Source organism: Paroedura picta, chromosome 16 (genome assembly GCF_049243985.1).
Source record: "Paroedura picta isolate Pp20150507F chromosome 16, Ppicta_v3.0, whole genome shotgun sequence".
In the NCBI taxonomy this organism is placed as follows: Eukaryota; Metazoa; Chordata; class Lepidosauria; order Squamata; family Gekkonidae; genus Paroedura; species Paroedura picta.
In genome coordinates this window covers 22,633,708-22,661,497 of record NC_135384.1, presented here as the reverse complement: position 1 = coordinate 22,661,497, position 27,790 = coordinate 22,633,708, and the positions used below count along the sequence as shown (strand labels likewise).

Here is a 27,790-nt window from a genome sequence, read left to right as displayed (position 1 = left end):
GATGGTAGACCCGTCCTTCTCGCTTGTGTGGCTCTCGATCGGTCGGTCGACTCCACTCCCTGCTTTTCTGTTTTCCCCACGAACGGGAGAGTAAAGGGCCACAGAAGCATTCTAAGTGGCCTGGGTGAATTTCGGAGCCAATGATACTCACGGCGACAAACTGCACAAGATTTTGCTGTCATGAGTTTGTTTGTTTTTTTTAAAGCCTCTTCTTGATATCAGTCTTCTAAGTACTTTGCAAAAAACGCTTCCGGCCCTTCACAAATCTGGTTTACCCCACAGTATGAGTGTCAGCGGATCATCTTTCCATGTGAGTGGTGTTCAGGTGTTCAGATTCCACCACCCCAGTTTTGTCCATATTTCCCAGGTCCATGACTCAAAATATTTGAACCAATTGAACGACTGGCCCATTTTTGGGGCCCAAAACGCGGCTCAAACCCAATCAGGTCCGCTGAGCCGAGCGGAATGCTCCTTCCCCACCGGTTCCAGCCAATGGGCCCTCCTAGAGAGAAAGCAGCCCGTTCCATCCTCCACCTCCTTAGGGTGAAATGTCTACTGGGAAATGTGCCTGCCACCTCTGGAGAGGAAACAGCATAATAAAGTCGCTCGTAGATTACTCTTCGGAACCCTTAACCCCTTTCCTGGGCGAACGTTTCATTGCGACACAATTGGCTCTCCATCCCAGGCACTCAAGTCTGGATCCAAACCTGGAGCCCTAAAGTCAGAGAGCACATCCCTTTGCATGGAGATAGCCCTGCTGGTGTGCGGTAGGAGAGCACTGAGTCCAGCAGCCTGTTGCGCCTCGCAAAGGGAGCTCCGGTTCCCCAAAGCTCTCGTGGTTCTCCTGGGCTCCAAGCTTAACCGTTCTGGTGGATCGCTCCACTCAGTTGGCTGAGATGGGACTTTGCGCCAACTCAAGTGCCCTGCCGGGGTCCTTCTTTATTCCAAAATCCCTTGTCCTGTTCTCAGATCCTAGTTCAGGCATCTCGCAGCGGACAGACTTAAGAGGGGGAAGGCGTGGTGCGTATTCGTGGGGAGGTACCGATCCATACTAAAATGGCTGAAGACAGCAGATAGCAATAGAAATACCAGAGCTGATCCCGGGTCAAATTAAATCCCAGTTTGGGAAGGGCTGTCACAAGAAAAATAAGGAGTGTTGGGGGGGGGGGGAGGCGAGATTTGAGTTTGTGTTAATCATAGTGCGAACTGGATAAATGGAGTTCAAGGATGAACAAAATCCCTCTAGGAACCGTGAGACATCTGAGTTGAGAGGGGTGCAGTTTCCAGCAAGTAAAAAATCCCCTGTGCGGCAGAGCTGGAAGTGGGTGGCTTAGTCATATTGGAGGGGGGGGTCCAGTTGTTTTTGAGGGAGGGGTGGATGGAGATTCCACAGCAAAGTCCAAGTCGCTTTTAATGGGCGCTCCCAAGTTCCATTTCGTTCTGTTTTGCTTTAGTTTCCAGGGTTGCCAGTAAATCCTCCCTTCCGTTCAAGGGTTTCTAGGTGATGAGCAGAGATGTCAAGGCCTGGCGACCTGAGACTTTCTATGATTGCCTTCAAAAGCCCATCCACTAAGCTTCTGGTTTCTTGGTCGGTTCTTTCCCAAAAGCTAAGCGATACACTCAAAACCGGGGAGGTTCTCCGTCTCCCCCACGTCTGCGAGATTTCATTTCAGTTCCGTGGCACGTTGAAAATCCAAATCCCGTCCTGCGGTTCTCCAGCCCCAGACCCACTGAATGAAGGTGCCTCTGAGCACCTTTGCTGAAGGTCAGCTGCCGGAGAGGGTGACTGCGCTTGGGGCTGTCCAGATCCATCGGAGGCGTCAGGATGCTGGATTAAAACACAACCCTTCCTGGGAGTAAGCCTTGCCAGTAGGATCCTGAGTCGCCCTGTTTAGGATAGCAGAGTTCAGATGGCTTTTTTGTTTTTTGTTTTTTGAGCCACCTCCTCTTAGATCCTTACAAAGAAATAATCTTGCTCCTTGGATAGATCTAGAGGGATCCAAGGGATCTGAGTCGCAGTCTCAGGAACTGTCTTTTAAATAAAGACAGATCTGCATGTTTCAACCCTGCCACAATTCTCAGGGAACATCTCGGGTTTGATTTTTTTCAATTAGTTTTTGCTTAAGAAAAAAAGAAAGAGCCTGGCACATTCATATTTATGCGTCTCTGGTAAAGTCGTGGAACTATAAAGCAGTTCCAAACGGCCTGCCGGCTCGGGGCCGGGTGACTTCTCAGGCCAGGGTTGTTGGCTCAGACAGGCCACACTCTCTTGGACCTGCAAGCTCCTGGAGACCCGCTCCAGAAACACAGGCACACAAGTTCCTTACTGTGAGATAGCAAGAAGCCAAGAGTCACCAAGAAATCTGAAGCGAGGCTAGCCGCTCTCTTTAGAGTAGCCTCTCGGAAGCCCGTTCATCTGGAGGCGAGATTTGGCAAGCCCCTGGACAACCCCCTCCTCCTTTCAGGTTGGGGAGTCTTGCGCAAGAGACCTTCTCTGCTGTATTCGTGCCTGTGAGCTGGGATCTCTTATTGGACACCCCAGCTAACAAAAGACTGCCTTAAAGGGGGGGGGGGGAGATGCCAAACACACCCTGATGGCTGGGACACTTCTAAAGCAGCATTTCCGGCCGCTGATAAAGTGGGCTATCGCCTGGCAAAGCCACAATAAACAAGAGCATTTCCTGCTTTTATGATGTGGACGGGGAGAGTCTCCTAACAGATCAGAGATACTGAATGCAGAACCTTTGCCAAGGGGGTATGAGGGGGGGGGAACAGATGGATCGGCGCTCCTGGATGAGTAGACCCCCCCTTTTCTTTTTTTTTTGTTTCAAGAATAATTCCTGTGGCACCACCAAGTCTTCCCCGGAATTCATGCGCCACGCTGGGGACGATGGCGGTCAAAAACCCTGCACTAAAAAGTCCGCCTCACCGCCTGGTCGCCCTGACTCAGAAGGAAGACCACTCTCAAGTAGGGTTGCCAACAGCCCTGGAGGGGGAAAAAAAGAAAGGCGTGTTCCCTTACATTGGGGCACAATGTGTGGAAATGGGCAGCTTGAGATATAGAACAGCTCCCGGTAAGTAACGTCTCGTTAGGCCTCTATGAAAGGGACAGGTCACTTCCCCTCCCCTCCTCCTCCAGGCAGTTGGCAACCCAGGCTGTCGCGTTATTGTTTGTTGGACTGCAGGCATCCTAGAGGCAACCGTTCTTCTTAAAATAGGGTCCCCTTCGGAGAATTAAACGGCACAGAAGGGGGCGCCTTGGGCAGGGAGACCTTTCCCTTTCTGTTGCCACCAGGAGATGGGACTCCGTAGCCGTCCCATTTCCTGCAAGATTTGCTACGGGGCTTCGGCGGGGCTATAAATCCCAACAAAGGCCCTTTTCTCCCGGCTGGCCCAGGAGCCCGGCCCGAAATAAGATTTTGCGCAGACCTTGAAAGCGCTTTAGATCGGCTGTGGCTCTCCTGGGGGGGGGGGGGGGGATGCCAGAATTCTCCGCCCCACCTAATAGGAGGGGGGGGAAAGGACCCCCATGCAAAAGTGGGGCCCAATCGGCCAACTAACGCCCAAGTCGAGTCAACTGGAAGGTGAAGCAGGTAGTTTGATGTTCTTGCGTGTTCCAAACCAAGGCCCAACAACGTGAAACTACCTAATCCACCAAGCAGTCCGGGTGCCCTCCGGCTAAGGCGCAACACCCAGCGCGGCCATTTTGGTCGGCCCCACCGAGGCGGGTCGCGCAACTTTCTCTCCCGGCGCCTTTCCTTGAAGAGGGAAGCGTTGCTAGGAAACGGAGGCCACAAAAGGACCCCTTTCAAAGGCCGCCTGGAAACACCCTCGCGCGCAACCCCAGGCCACTTCCCCCCCAAGCCCGCCCTTCAAACGATTTCCTCCGCCCGCCTTCCCGAAGCGGATCTGTCCTACAGGACTTTTTTATGAAGAGCGCGACGAGCGCACCAGGGGGAGACCGTAAAAACGCCGCGGACTTTGAAAAACAGCGCGCTATTTCGGGATCCTAAAGCCGAAAGCTATTGTGTGCGCGTGTGGGTGGGAGGGGGGGGGGTCTTCGCCAGATTTTAACGCGTCGGGGTTTTTTTTATTTTTTTTTAAGCGCTGGAAGAAGGGAGAGGAGAAGTAAACCGGTTCGGACTCGGAGCGTGGCCCCGTCTGGTCTCGGGAACTCAGACAGGTCAACCCGGATTCGTATTTGGATGGGAGACCTCCACGAGGAAGGCCGGGGTCATGCCGCGCAGGCAGCCAGGGGCAAATCTCCTCTGATCGCCCCTCGCCTTGAGACCCAGGAGAGGGAGGAGGGACCAAGCCCTAGGGGGAAAGGCTGAGGGACCTGGGCATGTTCAGCCTGGGGAAGAGGAGGTGGAGAGGGGACAGGATGGCTCTCTTGAAGGATCTGAAAGGTTGTCGCTTAGGCAGGGGTAGTCAACCTGTGGTCCTCCAGATGTCCATGGACTACAATTCCCATGAGCCCCTGCCAGCAAACGCTGGCAGGGGCTCATGGGAATTGTAGTCCATGGCAAACGCTGGCAGGGGCTCATGGAAATTGTAGTCCATGGACATCTGGAGGACCACAGGTTGACTACCCCTGGTTAGAGGAGGGCAGGGTGTGGTTCCTGTTGGCAGCAGAGGAGAAGACCCCCCCCCCCAGTTCCTCATGTTGTAGTGACCCCCCAACCATAAAATTATGCAAGGGTTCTTTCACAGAAAGAAACTGACCAATGGCGTGAAGATCCATTGTTCATTATTGACCCCTGTGAAAGGGTTGTTCGACCCCACAAAGGGGTCCTGGCTCCCAGGCTGAGAACCACTGCTTTAGCTGATCCTGCATTGAGGAGGGGGTTGGACTAGATGGCCTGTAGAACCTGTGAGTGCTTCTAGCTTTGTAAGCATCAGGTCATGTCTGACCCTTGGGGTGACGCCCTCTAGTGTTTTCTTGGCAGACTCAATACGGGGTGGTTTGCCAGTGCCTTCCCCAGTCATTGCCGTTTACCCTCCAGCAAGCTGAGTACTCATTTTACCGACCTCGGAAGGATGGAAGGCTGAGTCAACCTTGAGCCGGCTGCTGGGATCGAACTCCCAGCCTCACGGGCAGAGCTTCAGACTGCATGTCTGCTGCCTTACCACTCTGCGCCACAAGAGGCTCTACAAATGAATTAGATGAAAATAAATACACGGACTTAATTAACAAAGTGGTCTTTTTTTTAAGCAACAAAAAAGGAGAATGAGGGGAGGAAGGAGATGCTTCTCAAGAACAGTCCCATCGACCGCGGCCAGAACCCCCTCTCTTTAGCCATGAGCATTGGTAGAGAGGGTCAAAAAAGCCCCATCCTGCACCCACCTAATGAAAGTTCCCTCAAGAGAGGTTCAGACATGGATTCCAAGGCAGGCTTCCTGGGCAGAGCCTAGTCAGAGGTTCAGCCCCATCAAGCACTGGATTGCATGACCTGGTACAGTTGGTTGAATGTCTGACTAGGACCTTGGAGACCCAAGTTCGAATCCCTCCTCAGCCATGGAATCTGATTGAGTGGTCTTGGGTCAGTCTCTCTCTCTCTCTCTCTCTCTCTCTCTCTCTCTCTCTCTCTCACCTACCTCACAGGGTTGTTGTTATGAAGATAAAATGGAAGTTGGGAGAGTAATTATGTAAGCTGGTTTGGGTCCCCACTGGAAATATAATGTGACTTACGAATATAAAGTGGGATAAGTGGGGGAGACAGCTCATCACAGAGCTGTTCTCAGAGAGCAGTTCTGTCAGAGCTCTCTCAGCCTCCTCTACCTCACAGGATGGCTGTTGTGGGGAGAGGAAAGGGAAGGTGACTGTAAACGGCTTTGAGACTCCTGTTAGCGAAAAGCAGGCTATAAAAACTTTCGATAAAATAAGATAAATATGTACAGATTCAGGGTGGGCCTCTGTTACTAGAAAAGGCCTTTCCTTCCCCCACCTCAACACCACGTAGCCACTATCACTTCCCATTCGAGTATCCACATTCCAAGGTCCTAAGAGAGAGTGGTTAGACACACGATAGCCCTCTGGCTAGCTCTGACCAGGGCCAGCCCAGGTTAGTGCCAGGAGGGGAGATCACAAGCCAGGAGGAGGGAGACATCTCTTGCCTGCTCATCTCTTGCCGTGGAGACCCCGGGAGTCCTGGAGCCATCATGAGTGAGTCGCAACTTAATGGCACCTAATTGCTCTTATATATGAACGGTCACCCTGCAGTGTCCCTTGCATTCCTCTTATCTGCAGATGCCTCCTTTTTGCAACCAGTCTTCATTCTGACTTGCTTCCCCACGTTCCCAAGGGAGGCACTGGAGCCCACAGGCAGATCTATCTTGATGAAGCAGGTGATTGGCCATGAAAGCTCAAGCTACATTCAATTGGCTGGAGTGCAGTCTATCAGGATGTTTTCCTGCCGGGGCCCCATTGAAAATCTCTCAAGAGCACCCTTATTCATCTCAATGGGCTTTCCTGATACCTGCCCAGGACTTCGGGAGGAATATTGTCCAGAATGGCACCATCGCTGTATGGCCACATATCTTTTCTTGATGCCACAGGCTAAGACGGCAGTTCGTTTGTGCATCTAAATATCACACACTGATGTTTCACTTTTATACATCCAATGGAGCGGGCCCTAGCTCCAAAAACAAAAAAACAGAGGGCCAGCATGGTGCTGTGTTAAGAGCGACAGCTTCTAATCTGGTGAGCCAGGTTTGATTCCCCGCTCCTCCACATGCAGCCAGCTGGGTGACCTTGGGCCGGTCACAGTCCTGTTAGAGCTGCTCTCAGAGAGAATTGTTCTTCCAGAGCTCTCTCAGTCCCACCTACCCCACAGGGTGTCCGTTGTGGGGGGAGGAAGGGAAGGCGCTTTGAGACTCCTTCAGGCAGTGAAAAGGGAGGTCTAAAGAAACAACTGTCCTTCTTCCTTCACAAGGATCCTGTTAGTCTTTAAAACTAAGAAGACTCCAGTGTCCTGCCTTTTTCTTTAGCAGATTAACATGATCACTAATAAGCTCAATAGAACATGTTTTTTAAGGCTGCAGCATTACTTGGCACCTGGGATGACCTCAGTTTCAGATATTATTATTTATTGTGTGGCAAGTTGTGTGTATGTGTGTGTGTCTATGATGTAGGCAGGAGATCCTATCATTGTGGGATTGTCTGACAGCCAGGCAAGAGAACCTCCTGTTCTTTGGAGGTCCTGCATCTGAATTCTAACCAAGGCCAACCCTGCTTATCTTTTGAGACTCAACTAAATCAGGTGTGCCTGGCCTATCCAGGTCAGGGATTTCAGAAAGGAGGATTCGCAGAGAGGATGCTCCTGTCCTGTTTATTTGCTTCCTTCATCCTCTCCTTTTCTCCTCAATGGGGAACCAAGCAAGTTTACAGCATTCTCCCTTTTTGCATATAATCCTCACAAGGACCCTGTGAGGTAGGTTAGGCAGAGAGACAGGAAGAGTGGGGATTCGAACCTGCCTCTCTCACTGAGCTATATCATATTGCTGTAGGTCATCTCAGACACATTGCTTTTCAATCATCAATAAATCTCCTGACCTAAATAGCCCAGGCAAGTCCAGTCCCGTCAGACCTTGGAAGTTAAGCAGGACTGACCCCGGCTAGCATTTGAATAGTAGAGCTTCAAGGATTTGGGTGGAGTTCCTCCAAGAAGCACCAGGGGTCATGACAAAGAGGCAGGCCATGGCAAACCGCCTAAGAACGCCCCCTGTGGCAAAGAAACAGCAATCATGTATCAGGGGTTGAGATTGCAGCAATTTTCATCGATTTTTAAAATTTTCATATTGTGGTTATCCTTTTTTTGCTGCAAAAGATCCTATTATCACAACCTACTTACTGCCTACCATCACGTTAACATCATGACCTGAAAACTCCCCACCCCCAAAATCCAGCCTGATGCAGAATATTGGAAGCCTCCAAGAACAGTAACCATTTTGTGATGTTTGGTTGGTCCTAATGAAAGATGGCTTTCGATCATGAGTGCATTAATCCAGAAAGGTATAATTGGTGAACTGACCTCACATCAGCTTTAGTGAAACATTCAGAAGAAGCTCCTTTTAAATCAGTGAGGCTCAACTGCGAGTGGATAACCTTGGAAGGACGGAAGGCTGAGTCAACCTTGAGCCAGCTGCTGGGATTGAACTCCCAGCCTCATGGTCAGAGCTTCAGACAGCATGTCAGCTGCCTTACCACCCTGTGCCACAAGAGGCTCTTACAATAATCAGGATAAGAGTGCTAAATACTTCTAGTTCAGAAACATGTAAATTACAAATTAAATCACTCAAATCTTTTTATGAGGAATCAAATTTTAATTTTGAATTTGGTTTTACCAGAAGGATAAGATTAGAATATGTGTAAGCAAAGAGCGGAACAATGGCTTCCACTCCAACTTTTTAATAAAACTAATTAAAATATTCAAATAAATTCACTGAGCATCAACAACGCTTAGCCGTCTTTAGCTAAATGAAGCTTCCGTGTTCTTAGGGAGAATAGAAAAACATGTTTCATTAATATAACCTCTTGTTGGAAGATTAAAACACTTGGACATGAAAAAGAGCTCTGTGAAACTCCCAAGCTTGCTGATTTATGAAGAAGGAGTTAGATTTGAGTCCAATAGTATCCTAGAGACCGACAAGAGTTTTTTACATTGCAAACTAGAGGCTTGGGTTAAATTTTCTGCACTAAATTCTGCACAAAGTTTGGACAATGAACTGGTTATTGTTGCTGCAAATTGTATCTGTGTAGTTGTGCAATGCACCAGCTCCCCAGATAATACAGTGTGGAGGCAGCTCACAGCATCAACTGCCTGTGCAAGTATTTTTCCATCTCATGACAGATCTCTGGAGCCAAAACAGTAGATACAGGAAATGATGTAATTTCCCCTTGTGAAGAATTTCTCTGTGAAGTCAGTTCTCCATTAAATTGCATGTTCTAATTTAAGATAAACATCACCCTGGGGGGGAGGGAGAATATAGAAATGATATTAAACTCAAAGCACAAAGGTAACCCTTGAAAAAGGGCCTTTGTTGGCCAAACTTCAACACTGGCAATTCCGACCTAACCTTTGGGAGCAAATCCCAACAACCTTACTACATATCTTACTCCAGGAATGTTTCTGCTGGTGAAAAGCAACAATAACAACATACAAATCACACATCCTGAAGCAAGCAAGGCCAGGTTTATCACAAGGCGTGATGATTCACAGGTGAATCTGGACTGGGATGCAATTTGGGGTCAGGCAAAGACTGAATTAAAGGAGAAATTCTGAATTGTAAATCAATTACAGACTCTGTGCTTACCCATTAGTTTTCACATCTGAGCGCATATATTTATCAGTAGAGCCTCTTGTGGCACAGAGTGGTAAGGCAGCAGACATGCTGTCTGAAGCTCTGTCCATGAGTCTGGGAGTTCAGTTCCAGCAGCCGGCTCAAGGTTGACTCAGCCTTCCATCCTCCCGAGGTCAGTAAAATGAGTACCCAGCTTGCTGCTGGGGAGTAAACGGTAATGACTGGAGAAGGCACTGGCAAACCACCCCGTATTGAGTCTGCCATGAAAACACTAGAGGGCGTCATCCCAAGGGTCAGACACAGGGGATACCTTTACCTTGTTATTTATCAGTAAGTACAACTTGCATTTGTATAAATGCCCAGATACAAGTTCCTGGTTACAGCTACTGGAAACACCTCATAATGTTGATTCCAGGGGGAAAAGTTGCTTAAATTTATTTCCACTCTTTTGGGTTGCTTTTATTATTGCAGACTGCAAACTGCAAAGGAATGACACCTTTCTCCCAATAGTGAATGGAAGGAGATCAGCTCTTACTGGAATTAATTTGATCAGTTTATTCCTTCCCCACATCTATTTTAAAATGGTAATTTCCATTCGTATCATTTGCCACATTCTTTGTAATCCTTTCTCCCTGGCAGAACTAGTTACTAACTTAAGTTTCTTACAAGTCCCGTCTCATAGGAGCTCCAAGCGGTTGGAGGTTACCACCCTGGCCAGCTTGTTACTAATGTCAGTCTGTCCCTGTTTCTCTGTGCCTCAGGCTGATACCCCTATGAGTGTGTATAAAGTTGCACAGAGCTGCAGCGGACTCATGCGGCTTTAAGGCATGTGAGAAGCTGAGGTGGTTTGCCACTGTTTTCCTCCGCAGAGCCTTCCTTGGTGGTTTCCAATCCAAGAACTGACCCTGAATCCTAGAATGATAAGAGTTGGAAGGGACCTCCAGGGCCATCTAGTCCACCCCCCTGCACAATGCAGGAACTCACAACTACCTGCCTACCCACAGTGACCCCAATTTCATGCCTAAATGACCCCATACACACACACCAAAAATCTCCAGAATCCATCCGGGCCTGGAAATTCACCTCCCATCCCACAGCAGCAATCAGCAATTTCCTGGGTATGCCAGGAAGGGCCACAAGAGACAAACACTGGCACACCCCTTCCTGCCCAATATGGTGAAGGCAGCTCACAGCATCAGCAGCATGCCCAAGTATTCTTCCACCCTGCTTAGCTTCTGAGAAGCTCAGGCTATGCCACGCTGCCTTCCCTCCCCATGAGTGAGTTAGACAGTGCAAAATGCTTTCACAATTGCACGGCATCAGACTGGCAACATATATGCAAATCCCGTCCTCCAAGCGGTTCATGAAATCCATCACATTGTCTCAGGCCTTAAGAAGCAAGCATACTTTTGTGCCGTTTTAGTCCGTAAACGATTCCCTCCTTTGTCACAACTGCCTCAATTCCCCGGTTTAATTTGTGAGATGGGTAATAGATGATCCTACAATAGGAAACTCAGAGAGTCTGACCAGCGACTCTGTGTCTGACTTTGGTCTGTTATTGAGCAGATTCCATGACCGAGGTTTTGGCAACGATGTTTGGGAAATGTTCTGGTTTGGGGAGATCTCTAGAAATCATGGTTTGCTGACTGCTGAGCATGCTTAATTCCATTTTCCTATCTGTCATGAAAGCACCAGAACAATTTTGAAAGTGAACGAGTAGGTAGACCGGAATCACGCCTGAAAAAGTGAACGGTGACTCCTGAAAGGATGTACTGAAATAAACTGAACTTGTCTTTAAGGAGCCAGTGAACTTTGACTTTGTTTGGCTATGACAGATGAGCAACCAAGAATATTCTATGTATTATAAAGAACACACTTTGAGAATCACAGCTGAAGCCAGGATACTTCAAGAGCAGGGTCACTGAGAGGTCATAGGGTATAGGGTAGACTAGGATCTGACATTCCCACTCTGCTATGGAAGCTCGCTAGGTGACCTTGGGACACATCTATACATGCTCAGCCTGGCCTACCTCTCAGGGCTGTTGTGAGGACAAAAGAGAGGAGAGGAGAAGGAGGTAAGCCACACTGGGTCCTCGCTGGGAAGGAAGGTAGAGTAGAAACAAAGCAAATGACAGCCCTGTAGAACACCCATGCCCTGAGCCCAGGCTAGCCCAGTTTCATCATATCTCAGAAGCTAAGCAGGGTCAGCCTTGGCTAGGAGTTGGATGGGAATCCTCCAAGGCAGGGGTAGTCAACCTGTGGTCCTCCAGATGTCCATGGACTACAATTCCTATGAGCCCCTGCCAGAAAACGCTGGCAGGGGCTCATGGTAATTGTAGTCCATGGACATCTGGAGGACCACAGGTTGACTACCCCTGCTCCAAGGAACACCAGGAGTGCCACACAGCAGAAGGCAATGGCAACTCAAGCCACTTGGGAATGCTTCTTGCTTTGAGAACTTTCTGGGTTCATAAGTGGGCTGCAACTTGATGGCAAAAATACATATACGTCTCAAGCACAAAATCTTAGAAACGAGAGACAATCTAGCTTTGTTTTCTAGATCAGCAAATACTCAAATAAGTAAATGGACCAGAGCGTTGTTTAATTGCACAGGTTGACGTCTGTGAGATGGATCAGGGTGATCATCACCCAGAAGGCAACGTAACACTTCCTTTAGTTGGTTGTGCGTGGTTCCACCTGGGTGTGTCCCCAGGGTTAAAGAATACAGTGATCACCATAACCAGAGGGTCTACCTCCTGTGGCAGTGGGACATGGGACGATGCTCCCATTACACTGATGCCAAGAGCAAGGGCACCACATTCTTCTGAGGAATCTGGGCCTCCAATTATTGCCAGTGGTAAATATAGTGCTGTATATTTACCTGAGCCATATGGGAAGGCGATATATAACACACTAATGTTGATACCACAATGGGAGATGGTGACTGTGGCTCAGTGGCACAGCATCCATTTTACCTGCAGAAGGTTACAGGTTTAATCCCAGGTACCTCCAGATTCTGTGAAGGTTCAAGGGGGTGGCAGGTTACAGTAGATGAGTGTCCTGCATTGTGAGTGTCCTGCATTGTGCAGGGGGTTGGACTAGATGACCCAGGAGGTCCCTTCTAAGTCTATGATTCTATGAAAAGGGATCAGAGAGTAAGTGATGCAAAAGGTGTTTCACAGAGGAAATAAAGAGTTGCTGGTGGTCAAAGTAGGCAATACTAACCATGTCAAATCCATTGCCTGACTCAGCATAAGGCAGCTTCCTATGTTCATGTATACTGTGCGTATTCATGTATCCATGGCGAAAGCTGTCCAAACAGCTGATAATTTTTGTTTTGTTTTGTTATCTTTTCAGAGGGGTTCTTGAAGGGAGTGACAGTCCCACTTTATTCAATGAAGTCAGAATAATAAGGGTTGCAAACCACCCATAGTTACTCGTGACTATGCCTGGGAGAATCCTAATATTGTGCTGGATCCAGCATATTTTTTATTCATTTCACCAAATTCCCCTTTGTAATACCGCTCCCATCTCACATGATGTTGTCATTGTTGTTACATGAAATCCCCATCATTCTCATTATAGACTTTGGGGCTGGTTCATGACAACATCTCTTTCCTTTCTTAGCAACCAAAAAGCTGGTTCGCGCTAACCATTGACCTGTTCCGGAGAAATTTCAAGTTAAGAATGGCTGTAGGCAAAATGCTGATAAGATTCCTCAGTGTTTGAGTGATTCTATGCCAAGTTACTCCTGCTTAAGCCCCCTGATTGGAGTAACTCTGCATGGTGAACCCACCCAGAAATTGCCAGGCAAAAAACTTAATGCTGACAGCGGTTGCCTAATATCTCTCTAATAGGACTCCACTAGTAATACTCAGTGGCTTGATTTTAGCACAGGGCTAAAACAAAACTGCGATGATGCCACTGCTCCTGGCATGCTGCCCACACTGAGCCTCACACGAGTCAGTGGCTGACTTTTCGTACCTCATGCCTGAAAACACAATTTAATTATTTCACACCGAGATAGCATGCATGTTGCTATTATTTTAGCAACTTTCGTTGAATTAGATGCGATGACCGTTTTGTTCCTCTGACCAGTTTGTGACCGGGGCTGGAGCCCATATCAAGCCCCCCTCCCAATGACACGGAAAAGGGTCAATAGTAATAAGATGTAATGAACATCGTTTATTCTAGCAAAGTCCTGCATGTAGAAATAGAATCCTCTGATTCCATCATTACAGTGGAGGAGTGAACAATAGCCGTTGTCTCCTGCCACAGCCCTGACCTGGATGGCCCAAGCTAGCCTGATCTCAAGGTAAGCAGGGCCAGCCTGCTTAGTATTTGGATAGGAGACCACCAGAGAACTGCAAGGTTTTGACACAGAGGCAGGCATTGGCAAACCCCCTCTTGCTTTGAAAACCAAACAAGGTCGCCATAGGTCGGCCATGTTACCATTCTGAAAGATTGTTTTCAAATGTTTTTATATGGGAAATTGGCCCTGTGGAATTCTGAAATTAAGTGAAATTAATTTGATCCCTTTCCCCAAATTTCTTCTAAAAAGTGATTTTGATATTCAGTAAAATCAGAGTCCAGTAGCACCTTTAAGACCAACAAGGATTTATTCAAGGCTCACGCCCGATTGGGCAGGCTCACACCTTGAATAAATCTTTGTTGGTCTTAAAGGTGCTACTGGACTCTGATTTTATTATGCTACTTCAGACCAACACGGATACCCATTTGATATTCAACGTAACTAAATGTTCCATTTTAGAGGGGCAGCCATCCTAAGCAGAATGATGCCCTGTTAAAACCCATTTCAGTCTTTGTGCTGCTGAAGTCAAAAGAGCAAAATGGTTTGGAATGCTTTAAAACAGGGGTAGTCAAACTGTGGCCCTCCAGATGTCCATGGACTACAATTCCCAGGAGCCCCTGCCAGCGAATGCTGGCAGGGGCTCCTGGGAATTGTAGTCCATGGACATCTGGAGGGCCGCAGTTTGACTACCCCTGCTTTAAAACCTTACGTTCCTGAACCTCCTTAGTCAGATGCCTGAAGGTCTGTGGTCATAAATACCCAGCATTCAGGAACGACATTCAACATTAAACAATGTTTCTTACTTTGATTCCAGTATCTGATCGTTCATAAAATATACTCTGTATGTGAGCAAGGGATGTCCTTTGATGATTTCTTTCCTCCCAATTTGACAGCTATTGTTTATACAGAGAAAGGCGTGCAATCCAAAATACTGGGTTGGATCAAGCCTGCTTTTTTTCTTCTCCTGGTGAAGAAGGGGACCTCCTTTAACCAACAAAAGGGCTATATTGGCTGTATAGACAAAAGCCATGCAAAACTGAGGAACGTAAAGAGGGGTACTTGGTGATATTGAGCTAAAAAAACCCAACAGTGGTCTATACAGATTCACAAGTGGGTAGCTGTCTTGGTCTGAAGTAGCACAACAAAAACTGAGTCCAAGAGCACCTTTAAGACCAATAAAGATTTATTGAAGGCATGAGCTTTCGACTGTATGCACTTTTCCTGAGACTAAATAGAAAAAGGATCATAAGCGTACAGATATAAGGCAAAAGTAATTTGTGGCAAATTAGTAAACTGTTTCAAGCCCTCTGCTGAAGAATTAATGGACATAAATCTGACATCAAAAACCACAGGACTGAAAAATCTGTAGGGGAAAACTTCGGCCTTCAAGGACATTCAACAAGGGACCTCAACGAAGCTGTTTTATTGCTAAGGAACTTCAAGAACAGACTAGAAAGGGAGATTACAGAAATACAAGTTATTACAACACTCAAAACAATGGCATACCCTGGACTCAACAAGGACATAGATTTTTTAATCTCACTACGCATGCTAATCTCATTCAACTCTTATAGCCACATTCCTTACGATCCCCTCTTCTTTTTATTTTGTTTGGGACAATGTGACTATAATATGATAAATTTCAAATTTAACTCTCTGGTCTCAGGACAAGATAACTGGCCAGCACAGCTTGTCTCTTGCAGGGATGCTTCCACGCTTGGGTGGAGACGGATGGGGCAAGCAACTATCTTTTAATTATTTCTTTCCACAACTGGGAAAGTGTCTGCCATTAATTACTAACATGGGCAGTTTTATTTCTCCAGTGTGTTTGTGAACTACAGCTGAACTCAAAAGAACTGATTAGCCGTTTTAGCAAAGAATTATCATGTGGCATTATATGGTTTAATTTGGATATTATGACACAGTTTACTAATTTGCCACAAATTACTTTTTCCTTATATCTGTATTCTTATGATCCTCGTTCCACTTAGTCTGAGGAAGAGTGCTTGCACTTGAAAGCCGACACCTCGAATAAATCTTTGTTGGTCTTAAAGGCACTATTGGGCTCAGTTTTTGCAGTGGTCTATACAGAAGAAGAAGAAGAAGAGTTGGTTCTTATATGCCACTTTTCTCTTCCCGAAGGAGACTCAAAGTGGCTTACAGGTACCTTCCCTTTCCTCTCCCCACAACAGACACCCTGTGAGGGAGGAGAGGCTGAGAGAGCCCTGATATCACTGCTCGGTCAGAACAGTTTTATCAGTGCCATGGCGAGCCCAAGGTCACCCAGCTGGCTCCATGTGGGGGAGTGCAGAATCGAACCCGCATGCCAGATTAGAAGTCCACACTCCTAACCACTACACCAAACTGGCTCTCATTCAACACTCCCATACTGTGATCAACCAGTTACCCAGGAGGGCCAGCAAACAGGCACAGAGGCCAAGGCCTTCTTCTGATGTTGCCTCCTAGGTAATTCAAAGATTTGCCATTTCTACAACCACTAGCAATGAATCTCACTTTGAACAATCCATCGAAAATGTAAATACATAAAAAGATAACCCTGAATAAGAAATCATCATAATAGAACCATGTGAACCCAGCATATCATTAGGAAGGCAGTATAGCATGAAAAAAAATCTTTTTTTACTTGCCTACCTAGGGCACTGAAGGGCTCCAATATCAAATTCTTGGCTTATGCAGAAATTCCCTGAGACTGTGTGCATATACGCGAAAGCTTATGCTCAGAATTAAACTTGGCTGGTCTTAAAGGTGCCCCTGGACTCAAACTTGGTTCCTACGTACATAGAGTTAAGTTTCAAAATGGAACAAAGGAGATCAAGGCAGTGAACTAAACAGAAAGATAAGCTTCAAGAAGCAAGTGTCAAGAAGGAAGGAGTCATCATCTTCATGACTGTCGCTTCACTGCCCTTGGGCCTCCCCCTAGATGGAACCTGGTAGAAAGCCCCCAGCCGGCACACGCAGGCAGTGAGATCTTCTAGAGGCCCTGTTAGAATACAAACACCAAACAGATGCAATGCGGCAAAACACAACACGCCCTAACTTTTTGCTACTCTTCAGGCCAAGAAACTTCGGCAACTGTCCTGAAGTTCTGATGCAGTCTAGAGCAGGGGTAGTCCACCTGTGGTCCTCCAGATGTCCATGGACTTCAATTCCCATGAGCCCCTGCCAGCAAACGCTGGCAGGGGTTCATGGGAATTGTAGTCCATGGACATCTGGAGGACCACAGGTGGACTACCCCTGCTCTAGAGGTCCCCTTTTCATTTTTAAAACAGACACTGGTTTGTGGAGGAGGTAGCACAATAAAATCAGACTCCAGTAGCACCTTTAAGACCAACAAAGGAGTGAGCTTTCGAGGGCAAGCGCTCTTCGGTCAGCAGAGGAAGCTCACACCTTTAATAAACCTTTGTTGGTTTTAAAGGTGCTACTGGACTCTGATTTTATAGTGGACAAGGGATTTAGGATCTCACACCTGCCTCTTGTGGCGCAGAGTGGTAAGGCAGCCGTCTGAAAGCTTTGCCCATGAGGCTGGGAGTTCAATCCCAGCAGCCGGCTCAAGGTTGACTCAGCCTTCCATCCTTCCGAGATCGGTAAAATGAGGACCCAGCTTGCTGGGGGGTAAATGGTAATGACTGGGGAAGGCACTGGCAAACCACCCTGTATTGAGTCTGCCATGAAAACGCTGGAGGGCGTCACCCCAAGGGTCAGACATGACTCGGTGCTTGCACAGGGGATACCTTTACCTTTACCTTTACCTTTACCTGCCCAAGAGGGAGCAACCACACTGCTAATCAAATCCTTAAAATGAATGTCACTGAACTTGCCAATGTCCTTGTGATTTTCCTTGCAGAATTCTTTTTTAAAAGAGCGTCTTCATTGTGCCAAGTAATAGGGTCCCGGGATTTTTGTTTCCTTGCTAATATTATTAAGCCAGATGGCTGCTTCTCTTGATCAAGATAATAGCCGCTGGGTTATTCCGCTCTCTCCTTCTCAGAGATGCTGGTTTATTCCTCCACCTTTTTCTTAAAGAATGAAACACACAGCATAGAGGCGGGGGCACCCATGTTGTTAAAGGCAGAATAAAATGCCTGCATGAGTTCTGTTTGGCAAAATACGTCAACGGGGCAATTATAGCTGACTTAATGCTTTTTAAAAAAAAGAAATAAACAAATGCACAACCCAGCGCAGGACACTAAAAAAAAAAAATTAGAGACTCATATCCGTTAACTTCTTAGTGGCGAAGAAAATGAAGGCTATAAGGGGGAGATTAAAACCGTAGCACCCCTGGCAACCAGCTTCATAAAAATGAAGGAAGGTTTCCTTAGCGTCGCCCTCCCCCTCCCCTTCAATTTCCTTCTCTCTTGTATTTAAAGGCTGGAAACCGGAGTCCGTTTGCAGGCGAGGAGGCCTCAATTAGCTTCAAATCGCCGCCTGCTTGTCATATTGACGCGGGTGCCGGAATGATAACGGAGGTGTTGATTCAGGAGGCCGCCCCATAGCCCTCCTTCAGTCCAATTATTCCTCCAGGTCGCCTGGAGTAAACACCCCGAATGCCCTCTAGGCGGCGCTGTCTGGTCGAGGACAGGACTGCATTTAAAAAACCGTAGTTGGGTATTCGGCTGTGTCTCCCGACTCCCGAGCCATCTCTGGTTAAAACGTGATTCCTTAAGGGATAAAGGCAGGCTCCTTGTCGACAAAAAGAGGAAAATTACGAGGGCAACGTTGTCTGTTTGAAATATTAATAAAATATTGCTTTGCCTGAAACGGGAATACACCTGAAAGGATGGAGTCAGATTAACAAGGGACTTCTTCCCAGTGACTGGGGTAGTAGTGTTACGAGGGGTCGTCAAACTGCGGCCCTCCAGATGTCCGTGGACTACAATTCCCATGAGCCCCTGCCAGTTCGCTGGCAGGGGCTCATGGGAATTGTAGTCCACGGACATCTGGAGGGCCGCAGTTTGACGACCCCTGTGTCAAACCCTTTCAGGACTACTTTTACTTTCTCAACTTCAGCGTTCCAATATGAGGTTCTTGGCAGCCTTTGGGAAACGGGATGGGGATTGGGGTATGCGTGTGTGCGTGGCTCGACCCAGGGTCGTGCGCTAGGACGACACGTGGTTCAGAACGGAACAACTGTTTTAGAAGAACGACTGTCCCGCCCCCCTCAAATACTTTTATCGGGCTCTACTTGTTGGTAAACTGAAGGCACCAGCAGCAAAGGGATCCGTCTTGCAGGGCCAGAAGCCTCCATCCAGAGCCCCATGCAGAGGACTGGGAGGGAAAGACAGACTGGGGTCCTTCTATGTAGTCCTGCGCTGTGGAAGGGCTTCTCTGGCAGACCGAAACCGGTCTCCGTCTCCACCCTGGCGTATTTTGAACCGCTGCATTGCCAAAATAGACCGAAGTTTCCACGCTATGCCTAGGGTCGACCCACAGAGCAGAGTGGGCCGTTTTCCACACTAAACCCCCAAGTGTTTCCACGCTGGAGTTATTTCGGAGTCCCTGTGTTTTGAGTGGAGTATGCCAGAGAGCAGGGAGGGTTCCTGTTGCCAGGTATGGCTTTAACCTCGTGGCTAGATATCTCGACCCCCCCCCCAATAGTTCGGCAGTGCAATGGGCTGCCTAAGGAGGTGGGGAGCTCCCCTTCACTGGTGGTCTTTAAGCAGCAGCTGGACAGATCCTTATCCTGGCTGATATTTAGGCTGGTTCTGCATTGAGCAGGGGGTGGACTAGATGGCCTGTATGACCCCTTCCAACTCTGTGATTCTATGATTCTGAAAAGAAAAGAGGAAGGAGGGAGAGGAAAGACAGAACTTCTGTGATCTGGCATGAGAAATATGAGGATTTCATCTTTTAGAAAAACCCCACGTGACTAAAGCCTTACCTGCCAAGTTATGAAGGTATAGACCATCAGCAAAGAGGGATTATAATATGGAGCTAGCAATTGAGGGAGTATTCAAGAAGAAACCACGCGACCCTAATTAGGATTTTGAAATGCGTCGCAACAAGCGGGTGCAGGAAGGGCGTGTCTCTATCTAGGATTGCACCCTCGATGTCAGTGGAACAGTAGAATTTAGAATCACAGAATCATAGAGTTGGAAGGGGCCATTCAGGCCATCTAGTCCAACCCCCTGCTCAACGCAGGATCAGCCCAAAGCATCCTAAACTTATTCAGGCTCTCCTTTAGAAACGGACTCCAGCTGGGTTGGCGCCCCTCTGGTTTCAGCCGGAAAGATCTGATCTCTCGTTTATCCTCCCACTGGAATCAGAGAGCCTCGGACGAGTCAACCCACTGATTTTGAAAAGCGATTTAAAAAACAAAATTAAAAACACACGCGCGTGAAATCTATGCCTTTTAAAACAGAAGGTCCATTTCTCGCCCTTTCTTCTGTTCAACCTCTTTTCCCCCTCTCTCTCAGGGGCTAAAAACTCCAAACCGAACTGGGGTTTTTGCATAGACTCCCCCACCCGCTCCGCCCATTCCTTCAACATGAGTCAAGGTCTTAGAAAGACCGACAATTAAAAAAAGGGGGGAAAGTGGAGGAAATTCTACTTCGGCCAAAGTTCATGGGTTCTTTCTTTCTTTCTTTCTTTCTTTCTTTCTTTCTTTCTTTCTTTCTTTCTTTCTTTCTTTCTTTCTTTCTTTCTTTCTTTCTTTCTTTCTTTCTTTCTTGCCACCCTGCTGAATGAGTTTCCCCGCATCTGGTTCGGAGTTACTGATTCGAGCAATTAAGCCTTCCTTTAATTAGCAAGGGGAGGGTTATTTGTTTGTTGTCAGTTGGGTGGCTGGTTTGTTGTTGTTTTTTTGTTTTGCTCGGCAAAATGGTTAAGGGCAAACCCCTTATCTTTTCCTCTTAAAAAAAAGAAAAGAAAGAAAGACACGCCATTTAACAGCAGGTAGGGAAATAAGCCAGCGCACTTCCCGAAGAGCCATAAATTGCCCCCCCAAAACCGTTTCCGAGAGACTCGTTGGACGGCCTCAATGAGGTCTCCATCTGTACGGGCGCATTTTAAACTCCCCTAAATTGGATTTCTCTCTCTCCCCCACCCCCCTTTTCTCTCTCTCTCTTTTATTTCAAGGGATGGGTGAGTCACAGATCGCTTCGAGGAGCCATAACGGAAGAACTTATTTCCAGTCTGTTTAGGTCGCAAGAGGACTTCTGTTTGCAAAAAGGGGTTTTTGTTTGTTTGTTTGTTTTTATCCAGCAGAGCAGAACCTCGGCGCATTCCAAGGTTATTTCGGGCTTGTTAAACATTTGGGATAATGCCGGTGAGTTTTTTGTGTGTGTGTTTTTTTGTGTTTTGTTTTAAAGGGAGTCTTAGGCGGAGGAGGGAGATGCCCGCAGGAGAAAGGTCTTAAAAAGAAATGCTTTGAGACTGGAGGTTTCGGTTACACATTACAACTCCTCCAGACTGAAACACCAGCCTGCGTCAGGCGAACGGTAATGAATAACTAACTTCTCGGTTTGCGCGCAAAGGGGTCGGCGGGAGGGGGCATGGGGGGAGGGGAGGGGAGGGGAGGGGAGGGAGGAACTCGCGGGTGCAGTCAAGATCAAAGGTTCCTGAAAGTGCCATCCTGAACAGAGTTACGCCTTTCTACACCCATTCACATCAGTGGGTTTAGAAGGCTCTGACTTTCCTTCGCAAAGCGCCCCCGCAGCGCGGCGTTTTTAACAAGGCGCGGCCACGATCCAGCCAAAGGGATGTGTAAATCCGCCGGGATTTCAGCGGGAGAGTGAAGTCAGGGATGCATTCCTTTGAATGGGAAGGCGACTGTACGCCGCTTTGAGCCTCCCTCGGGTAGGGAAAAGCGGCATATAAGAACCAAGTCTTCTTCTTCTTCTTCTTCCCGACGAAATTAATTGCGCTCTGCTTGACTGGGTCGGGCTCCGTTCTTTTGAGGGTTTATTCATAATGACGATTTTCCCCCTCCCCGGTCTCTCGTAAAAAAACCGTCTTAAAAAAAAAAAACCCTTCGCGAGATGTGGGTTTAGGTTCAACCCGGAACGAGGAACTGAATCAATGAACTGGAAGTGAAGTTCCCAAACAGAGTGACCCGCTGGGTTCTCGGTTCTCTTTCCGGCTCTATGGAGCAAAGCAGACCCGGCACTGGAGCGAGGTGGAAATCCACCCCACCCCCAGGCCAAAGGACTTACTCCCGAGTAAGTGTAAAACAGGGTGACCGCCTAATCCTTATTTGTCGCGTCAAAAAAAGCCTGGTCTGTTCCTGGGGTGGCCAGGGGAACCTAAAGCCCCTTCGATTCACCTCCCCGTTCCTTCCTTCTGGCTGGATCTCGCCCGGGCCAAGAGTGGAGGGGATTCCAGGGGGAAATGTTGAACCCCTTTCCGTGAGAGCCGGCGGGATTCTGGAAGCCGTTCGCTTTCTCTGGATCGTGCCCAAAGCGCTTCTCTAACTCGGGACCAGGCCAAAAAGTTTATTTCTGCCCGGAAACCTTCTTTGAAAAAAAATCGGATTGAAAGAAAGCAGCGGGCACCGCCGTTCTTGGAAATGAGGACGAAGAAGGGCGGCGTGTCTTAAGTGGGCGCCGTCAAAAACACCCGAGGGAAGGGGATCTAGAAACCCGCCTAACAGCTCTGAGCAGGAGGCTGGATTCTCTGGAAAGAGCAGGCCGGGAGGGCTCGCCTTCTGCAGCGCAGCGCAGTGAGGATCGGGTGTGTTTAATAATGCGGACCAAGACAAGAAAATTCCGCCATGGCGACTTGCCACGCTCCCCTTCCTCCCAGGAACAGAACAGTCCGTCCCAAGCTGAGGCCCAAGCGACGCTTTCTTATTGGTTCGACAGCGGTACGAAAATCCCATTTATTAGGGGCGCCCAGGGAGGAGAAGGCGACGCCGTTTCCCCCGAGAGCGCTGGCGCCAGGGCGGAGCGCGCTTTGATTTTGAACCGGCGCGATCCGACGTCCCCTGTACACTTGGGCCATGGCTTCTCAGCTCAACGGGAAGGTCAGGCCTTCACTTGAGCGTGGGGACAGGATCCACGCCTCCCCTTCACCCCTCCCCGTTTATATTTAGCCTCCACTGGCCTTCTGAAGAACCACTTTCGCCTGCGCTTGAAGCCAATGACTCTGCGGCGAGCCTTCCCTTTCCCTTCGCAGGAGAGACTTTTAAGAACAGGGATGAAACAAAGAAAGGGGTTTCTGCAAGACAACCGCACCTTCGCGGGGCTTTTGCCGCCTCCGAAGTGCACGGGAAGGGCATTTCCCCCAAGTGCGCAGAGTAGTCCGGGAGGGTGGGCTTTCCAAGGCTCGCTTCCCATTTGGGGTCGGCCTTGTTTAGCGCCGTCCCCATTCATTTCAATGGGCCTTGCCAATTAGCTTCTCCCGCTGGGCAAGGGAGCAAACGAGGTGACCCCGCTGGGCAAGGTAGGCCTTTGGCGACCTGCTGGATAGCAGCAGGAACCCAAATGTAATCGAGCCGGGCCCGCCATTCACCAGCACACTCAACCTCTCCCCCCTCACGGGGGGGGGGCTTAAAATAGAACTTGGGGGCCAGCAGGAATCCGGCGGCTGCTTCTGTCCTGCTGGCGGACTAGTCAGGGATTAAATTTCTGCAACTCGGTTTTTTAATTTCCTACTCCGCATCTCAGCCTCGCTCCTCTTTGGCCTCCGTGGCGCGCCGGTTATTTTCAGCCTCTCTGCAAGGGTCGGCCTCGAAGGCCGACGGACACGCGCTTTGCTCAGCCCCGACCACTTGTTACCTGCGAGGAAGTCAACTCGCGCTTCAGCGTCCCAAGGAAAGGCCTCTCCTGCCACCCCGCCATCGCCCTGGCATCTCCTCCCCTCCCGACACAGTTTAAAAACCAGCAAACAAACATAGGCACTCTATAAAGGATCAGAGCACGTCGAAAGAAGCCGTGTTTTGGCCTTCCATCGACAGTGAACCGTTCCCTTTTCTAACACCGCCTCCCCTGTTTTCCTACTGCGAGGAAGAATCGATCCCCCCCCTCCTTCAGGTTACCCACCTTGTGAAGTTTTGTCGCCTTGAGCTAGGTCTAGAGATGGAGCTTTGAGGAAGAACTGTTTCTCCTCTTCCTCCTCTTCCTCCTCCTCTTCTTCTTCCTCCTCCTCCGCCTCCTCCTCCTCTTGTCTTCCTTTGCTCCCCCTGGATCCATAGTTGGGCTTCAGGAGGATGGACACCTCGTAGTTGCTTTTCTGCGCGAAGTCCGAAGGCGAAGGGTTCCCTCCGAGGAGACTCCCGGCCGGAGCGGCGGACGCTAGTTCTTCGCAAGGCGGCGGTGGCGGCGGGAAGATGGTCCCCGACGGCTGCTGAAGGGAGACGAAGGTGGGCTGCGGCGGAGGGCGGCTCTGGCGGGCCGCGAAAGTCGCCTCTTTCCTCTCCAGCCCGGCAAGAGGAGAGACTTGGGGCTGGAGGGCCGGCGGGGGCTTGGCGGCTTCGAACCCCGAGCCCGGCGGTGCCTGCTCTTTGCGCCGGGACGCATACAAGCAAGAGGGGCTGCTCCTGGGCGAGAGGAATTCATGGTGGGGGGGACTGCGCCAGCCCGGGTGGTGGAAAGGAGGCGGAAGGAAGCGCAGCCCAGACTGGTGGCTATCCATGCCCCTGCCCCATAGGATCCCCCCACCCAAGCCACCCCACCCTCTCCGCGTGCCTCAAGTGGGACGCAAAACCGGAGGGGGGGGGAGGCTGAAAAAGCGCGTTATCAATTCTGGGAGGGGGAAGAATAGCCGAAATGTGGAGGAAATCAACCCCCCGGGCAAGATCTTGGGGGGGGGGAGAGAGGGACAGCTCTCGAGCGGCTCTCTGTTGCGTGGGGAGGGGTCGAGCCGCAGAGGCTGTTGAGCGGAGTCGGGCTCTGGCAATGGACTTATCTGTTACCAAACGCGTCGGCCGAGCCACTTCCGGCGGGCCAGCCAATCCCAGATGGACGTGGCTTCTACGGACATCCCCTGGTGTCAGTTTTAATGGCAAACTTTAGTGGTGGAAGGAGGGGGGGGTGAAGAAAGACCCCTCCGGCGCAGACGTCTCTGGTTGGCCCTGCACCCCCCCCCCCCATACACACACCCAGTGCGCCTTCGACCCAAGAGGTCCAGCGCTGAAGAACCCGGGAAGCCTGGCGGGGGATCCTGACAGCACATGACAAGGCGGGGCCCGCGACCCCGAGGATGCGACTCCGGGCCCTCTGCGGACGGCTGGCCGCAGGGCCCGCTCCGGCCAGGGCAAGCCGCCAAGCAGGCAGGCAGGCAGGCAGGCAGGGAGGGAGGAAGGGAGGGCAGCTGTCTGGGCGGCCTGGTGGAGCCCGCGGCCTCTTTCGGACGACAGGAAGCCCCGAAGCCACCATTCCGCCGGAACCAGCGAAACTAAGCGGATTCCGTTCTCCAGAGAGAAAGCGGACAGGGAACCCGCTGGGGAAGAGACCCCTCCGGCGTCAGACGAGCGGGCAGCCCAGCCCTCCTGCTCCCCGGCCTGAAGGTGGCAGGCGAGCCAGTTTCTCCCCCTGCTAGGCCACAGGAATCAGTCCGCAGAGAAGAGAGGAGGGTTACACTGGGGGGGGGGAAGGGGAGTTGTAACGCACCTATTGGGGAGGGGGGCAGAAAGACGGTCCCTCCTGGCCTTGAGCGATGGAGTTGTGCTGTGAGAGGCCAACACGGCCTTCGACCACTGAATGACACTGAATGGTGTCTCTGCCCTGATTTCCTTGGGGGTTTGCCCAAGGTTTTTCTAAAATTTCAGATTAATTACTGCTCTGCTTGACACACACACACACACACAAACTCTCTTTCTCTCGATAAAAATCAGAGTCCAGAAGCACCTTTAAGACCAACAAAGATTGATTCAAGGTGTGAGCTTTCGAGTGCTTGCACTCAAAAGCTCAAGCCTTGAATAAATCTTTGTTGGTCTTAAAGTTGCTACTGGACTCTCGTTTTATTGTGCTACTTCAGACCAACACGGCGACCCATTTGGATCTCTCTCTCTCGGGATGTGATGTTGGGTTTCTTGTCTACACAGAAACCTCGGAGGATCCAAGTTACAAGAAGCTCTCTGGAGACACAACAATGAGCGCGCATGTGCTCTCTCGCGCGCCTGTCCCTGGAGGGCTTTTATAACCCGAATCCTCCCAGCAGGAGCGCGTTATTTGCAATTTAATTAACGGAGTCCCGGCAGCACCTTGTCTCCCCGCCCTGGTTTCTTTGTTCTGAACAAGACCGAACTAGGTCACCATCAATAAGCAGCGTGGAAGGGAAGCACGTGACCGGGGCCGGCTCCGAATTTCGGCAAAGGCCAACATTCAGCAGAGGAGTTTTTTCAGCCGCACGGATTGATGTGCCCGAGAAGGTCCCAAGGAGGGGTCCCAAGGAGATGTGCCCAAGAAGGTCCCAAGGAGACACCCTGATCTACACTGGGCCCCACTCAAGGCTGGCCAACTTGCTTCCCTCTTCCAGGTGTGCCCCGGAGAGCATGAGGCCAAAGAGAACCTGTCTGAGGACCGTGTGTGCCAAGATGCATCAACACCTGTAGCAGCATCCACAAATGCGAGTCAGATTTGGGGCACTCCTTGTGAAGGCTTTCTCGCCATCAGGTCAACAATGTGAGTGACCTCTTCAGAAATATTCCAGAACCCTTTGGGGACTCTCATCAGAGGTCGACTCACAACTCCATAGCTTGGCCTCATTGTCCCTCTGCTGCCTTGGCTTGAGAAAGCCATTTTCGCATCCCCGAAAGATACTTCCAGAGAGTAGCCCGGCTGCTCTGCAAGAAAGCAGGCCCACTCAAGCCCCTAACCCTTTAGCAGGTGAACCTGGACTTCTGGAGAACTTCCCCACAACCCAATTGAGAAGTCCTACCCTGATGCTAGGCATACTTTGCGGGCGGGAGCCTGGCCCAAGCCAGCAGGGAGGTTCTCTGTGCCACATGTACCCTCACATGTACCTCTCACTGTCCTGATGGTCAGTTCATAGTCTGAAGAAGAGTGCTTGCACTCGAAAGCTCATGCCTTGAATAAATCTGTGTTGGTCTTAAAGGTGCTACCGGACTCTGCTTTTATTGTGCCTCAAATATCTAGAAGACTTGAGTGGAAACAAGAAGAGCAGGCCAGGCCAACTGAAATGAATAGCATCCATGGGGTAGGGATCGCCTGCCATTCAGAACAGGCCCCCCACCGCCATTAAATGAGGTCGAGTGGGCAGAGGAGCAAAGAGGGAAGGAATGAGCACCAAAGCTCCTATCCAGCCGCCAATCTTGTCCGTCTTGAAGGTGCTGCTGGACTCTTGTGGCTCTTTCCTCCTGCTGGAGCCAGACCCCCACAGCTCCTGGTCTGGTTCTGCTTTGATAGGCCAATACCCCTTGATGACACCCACTAAAAGCACCAGGACTAACCGGGTCAGTCCTTCCAGTTCCCCAGAAAAAGACGATTGGGGTAGTTTGCCCAAGTAGAAGGTGAAGGTAGAGTGGCGGGATAATATAAATCACATAAATAAATACAAATAAAAAATAGATTCCGGGCAAAAAGGAAAGGACAGCCGATTGCCTCCCCCCCAGAAGACAATATTAGACAGAGGGGCACGCATGGCTCAACCCAGGCCTGCTTCTCCCTACTTGGGTCTCAGAATTTGTAGACTCCCCCCCCCCCCTTACAAGTCCAGCTTCAACTCACGGTTGGAAATAGAGGGGCAAGTCCCAGATACGCCTCCCCCACATCGACCATCCAGCGGGAAGTTCTTCCACGCAAGCTCCCTGGATAAAACCCAGAACAGTAGCTCTGGCTCAGCCCCCTCCATTCTTTGAAGCGGGAGGCTGCGATAGATTACTAGAGCAATCCCAGAGTGACCCCAGTGTATGGGTTTGGAGGGGAGTCACTTTCCCCTACACATTGGACAGTGCGCTTTCAATGGGCTTTTGTGCTAAACAGGAAAATCCACTTCGAAAGTGCTCTGAAAGAGCTTTCTCCCACCGAGGTATGCGGAACAGAGCAGAGCAAATAAAGGTCAAACCCACTGAGAGTTCAAATGCGAAATCACCGAAGGATCACCGCCATTAACCCAGCTCTTTCCCCCTACAGCACTAAAAGCCACTCTCTCTCCTCTCCCCTCCCGCTGGAAGAAAAGTCTCCAAATGCAGGGCTCCCTCTTGTCTAACAACCCTCAGTCCGGCATCCAAAACATATTTTCAATGAAGTTTGCTTC

General features: G+C 49.6%; 1 protein-coding gene and 1 long non-coding RNA gene across 2 annotated transcripts in view; one reads left to right on the top strand and one right to left on the bottom strand.

Moving 5' to 3' along the window:
- HOXB9 (homeobox B9) overlaps positions 1-24,531 on the bottom strand; it is a 42,709-nt gene extending 18,178 nt beyond the window's left edge. The window contains exon 1 of the mRNA XM_077312989.1: positions 23,614-24,531. Within this exon, the coding sequence (XP_077169104.1) occupies positions 23,614-24,205 (592 nt within the window). The 5' untranslated portion in view covers positions 24,206-24,531. The remainder of the gene's footprint in view (positions 1-23,613) is intronic.
- On the top strand, positions 21,466-26,626 carry LOC143825044 (uncharacterized). Its single transcript, XR_013226937.1, has 3 exons — positions 21,466-21,792; positions 23,766-23,933; positions 25,617-26,626. It is a non-coding gene; the product is annotated as an uncharacterized LOC143825044 (long non-coding RNA).
- Positions 26,627-27,790: the final 1,164 nt, after the last annotated feature.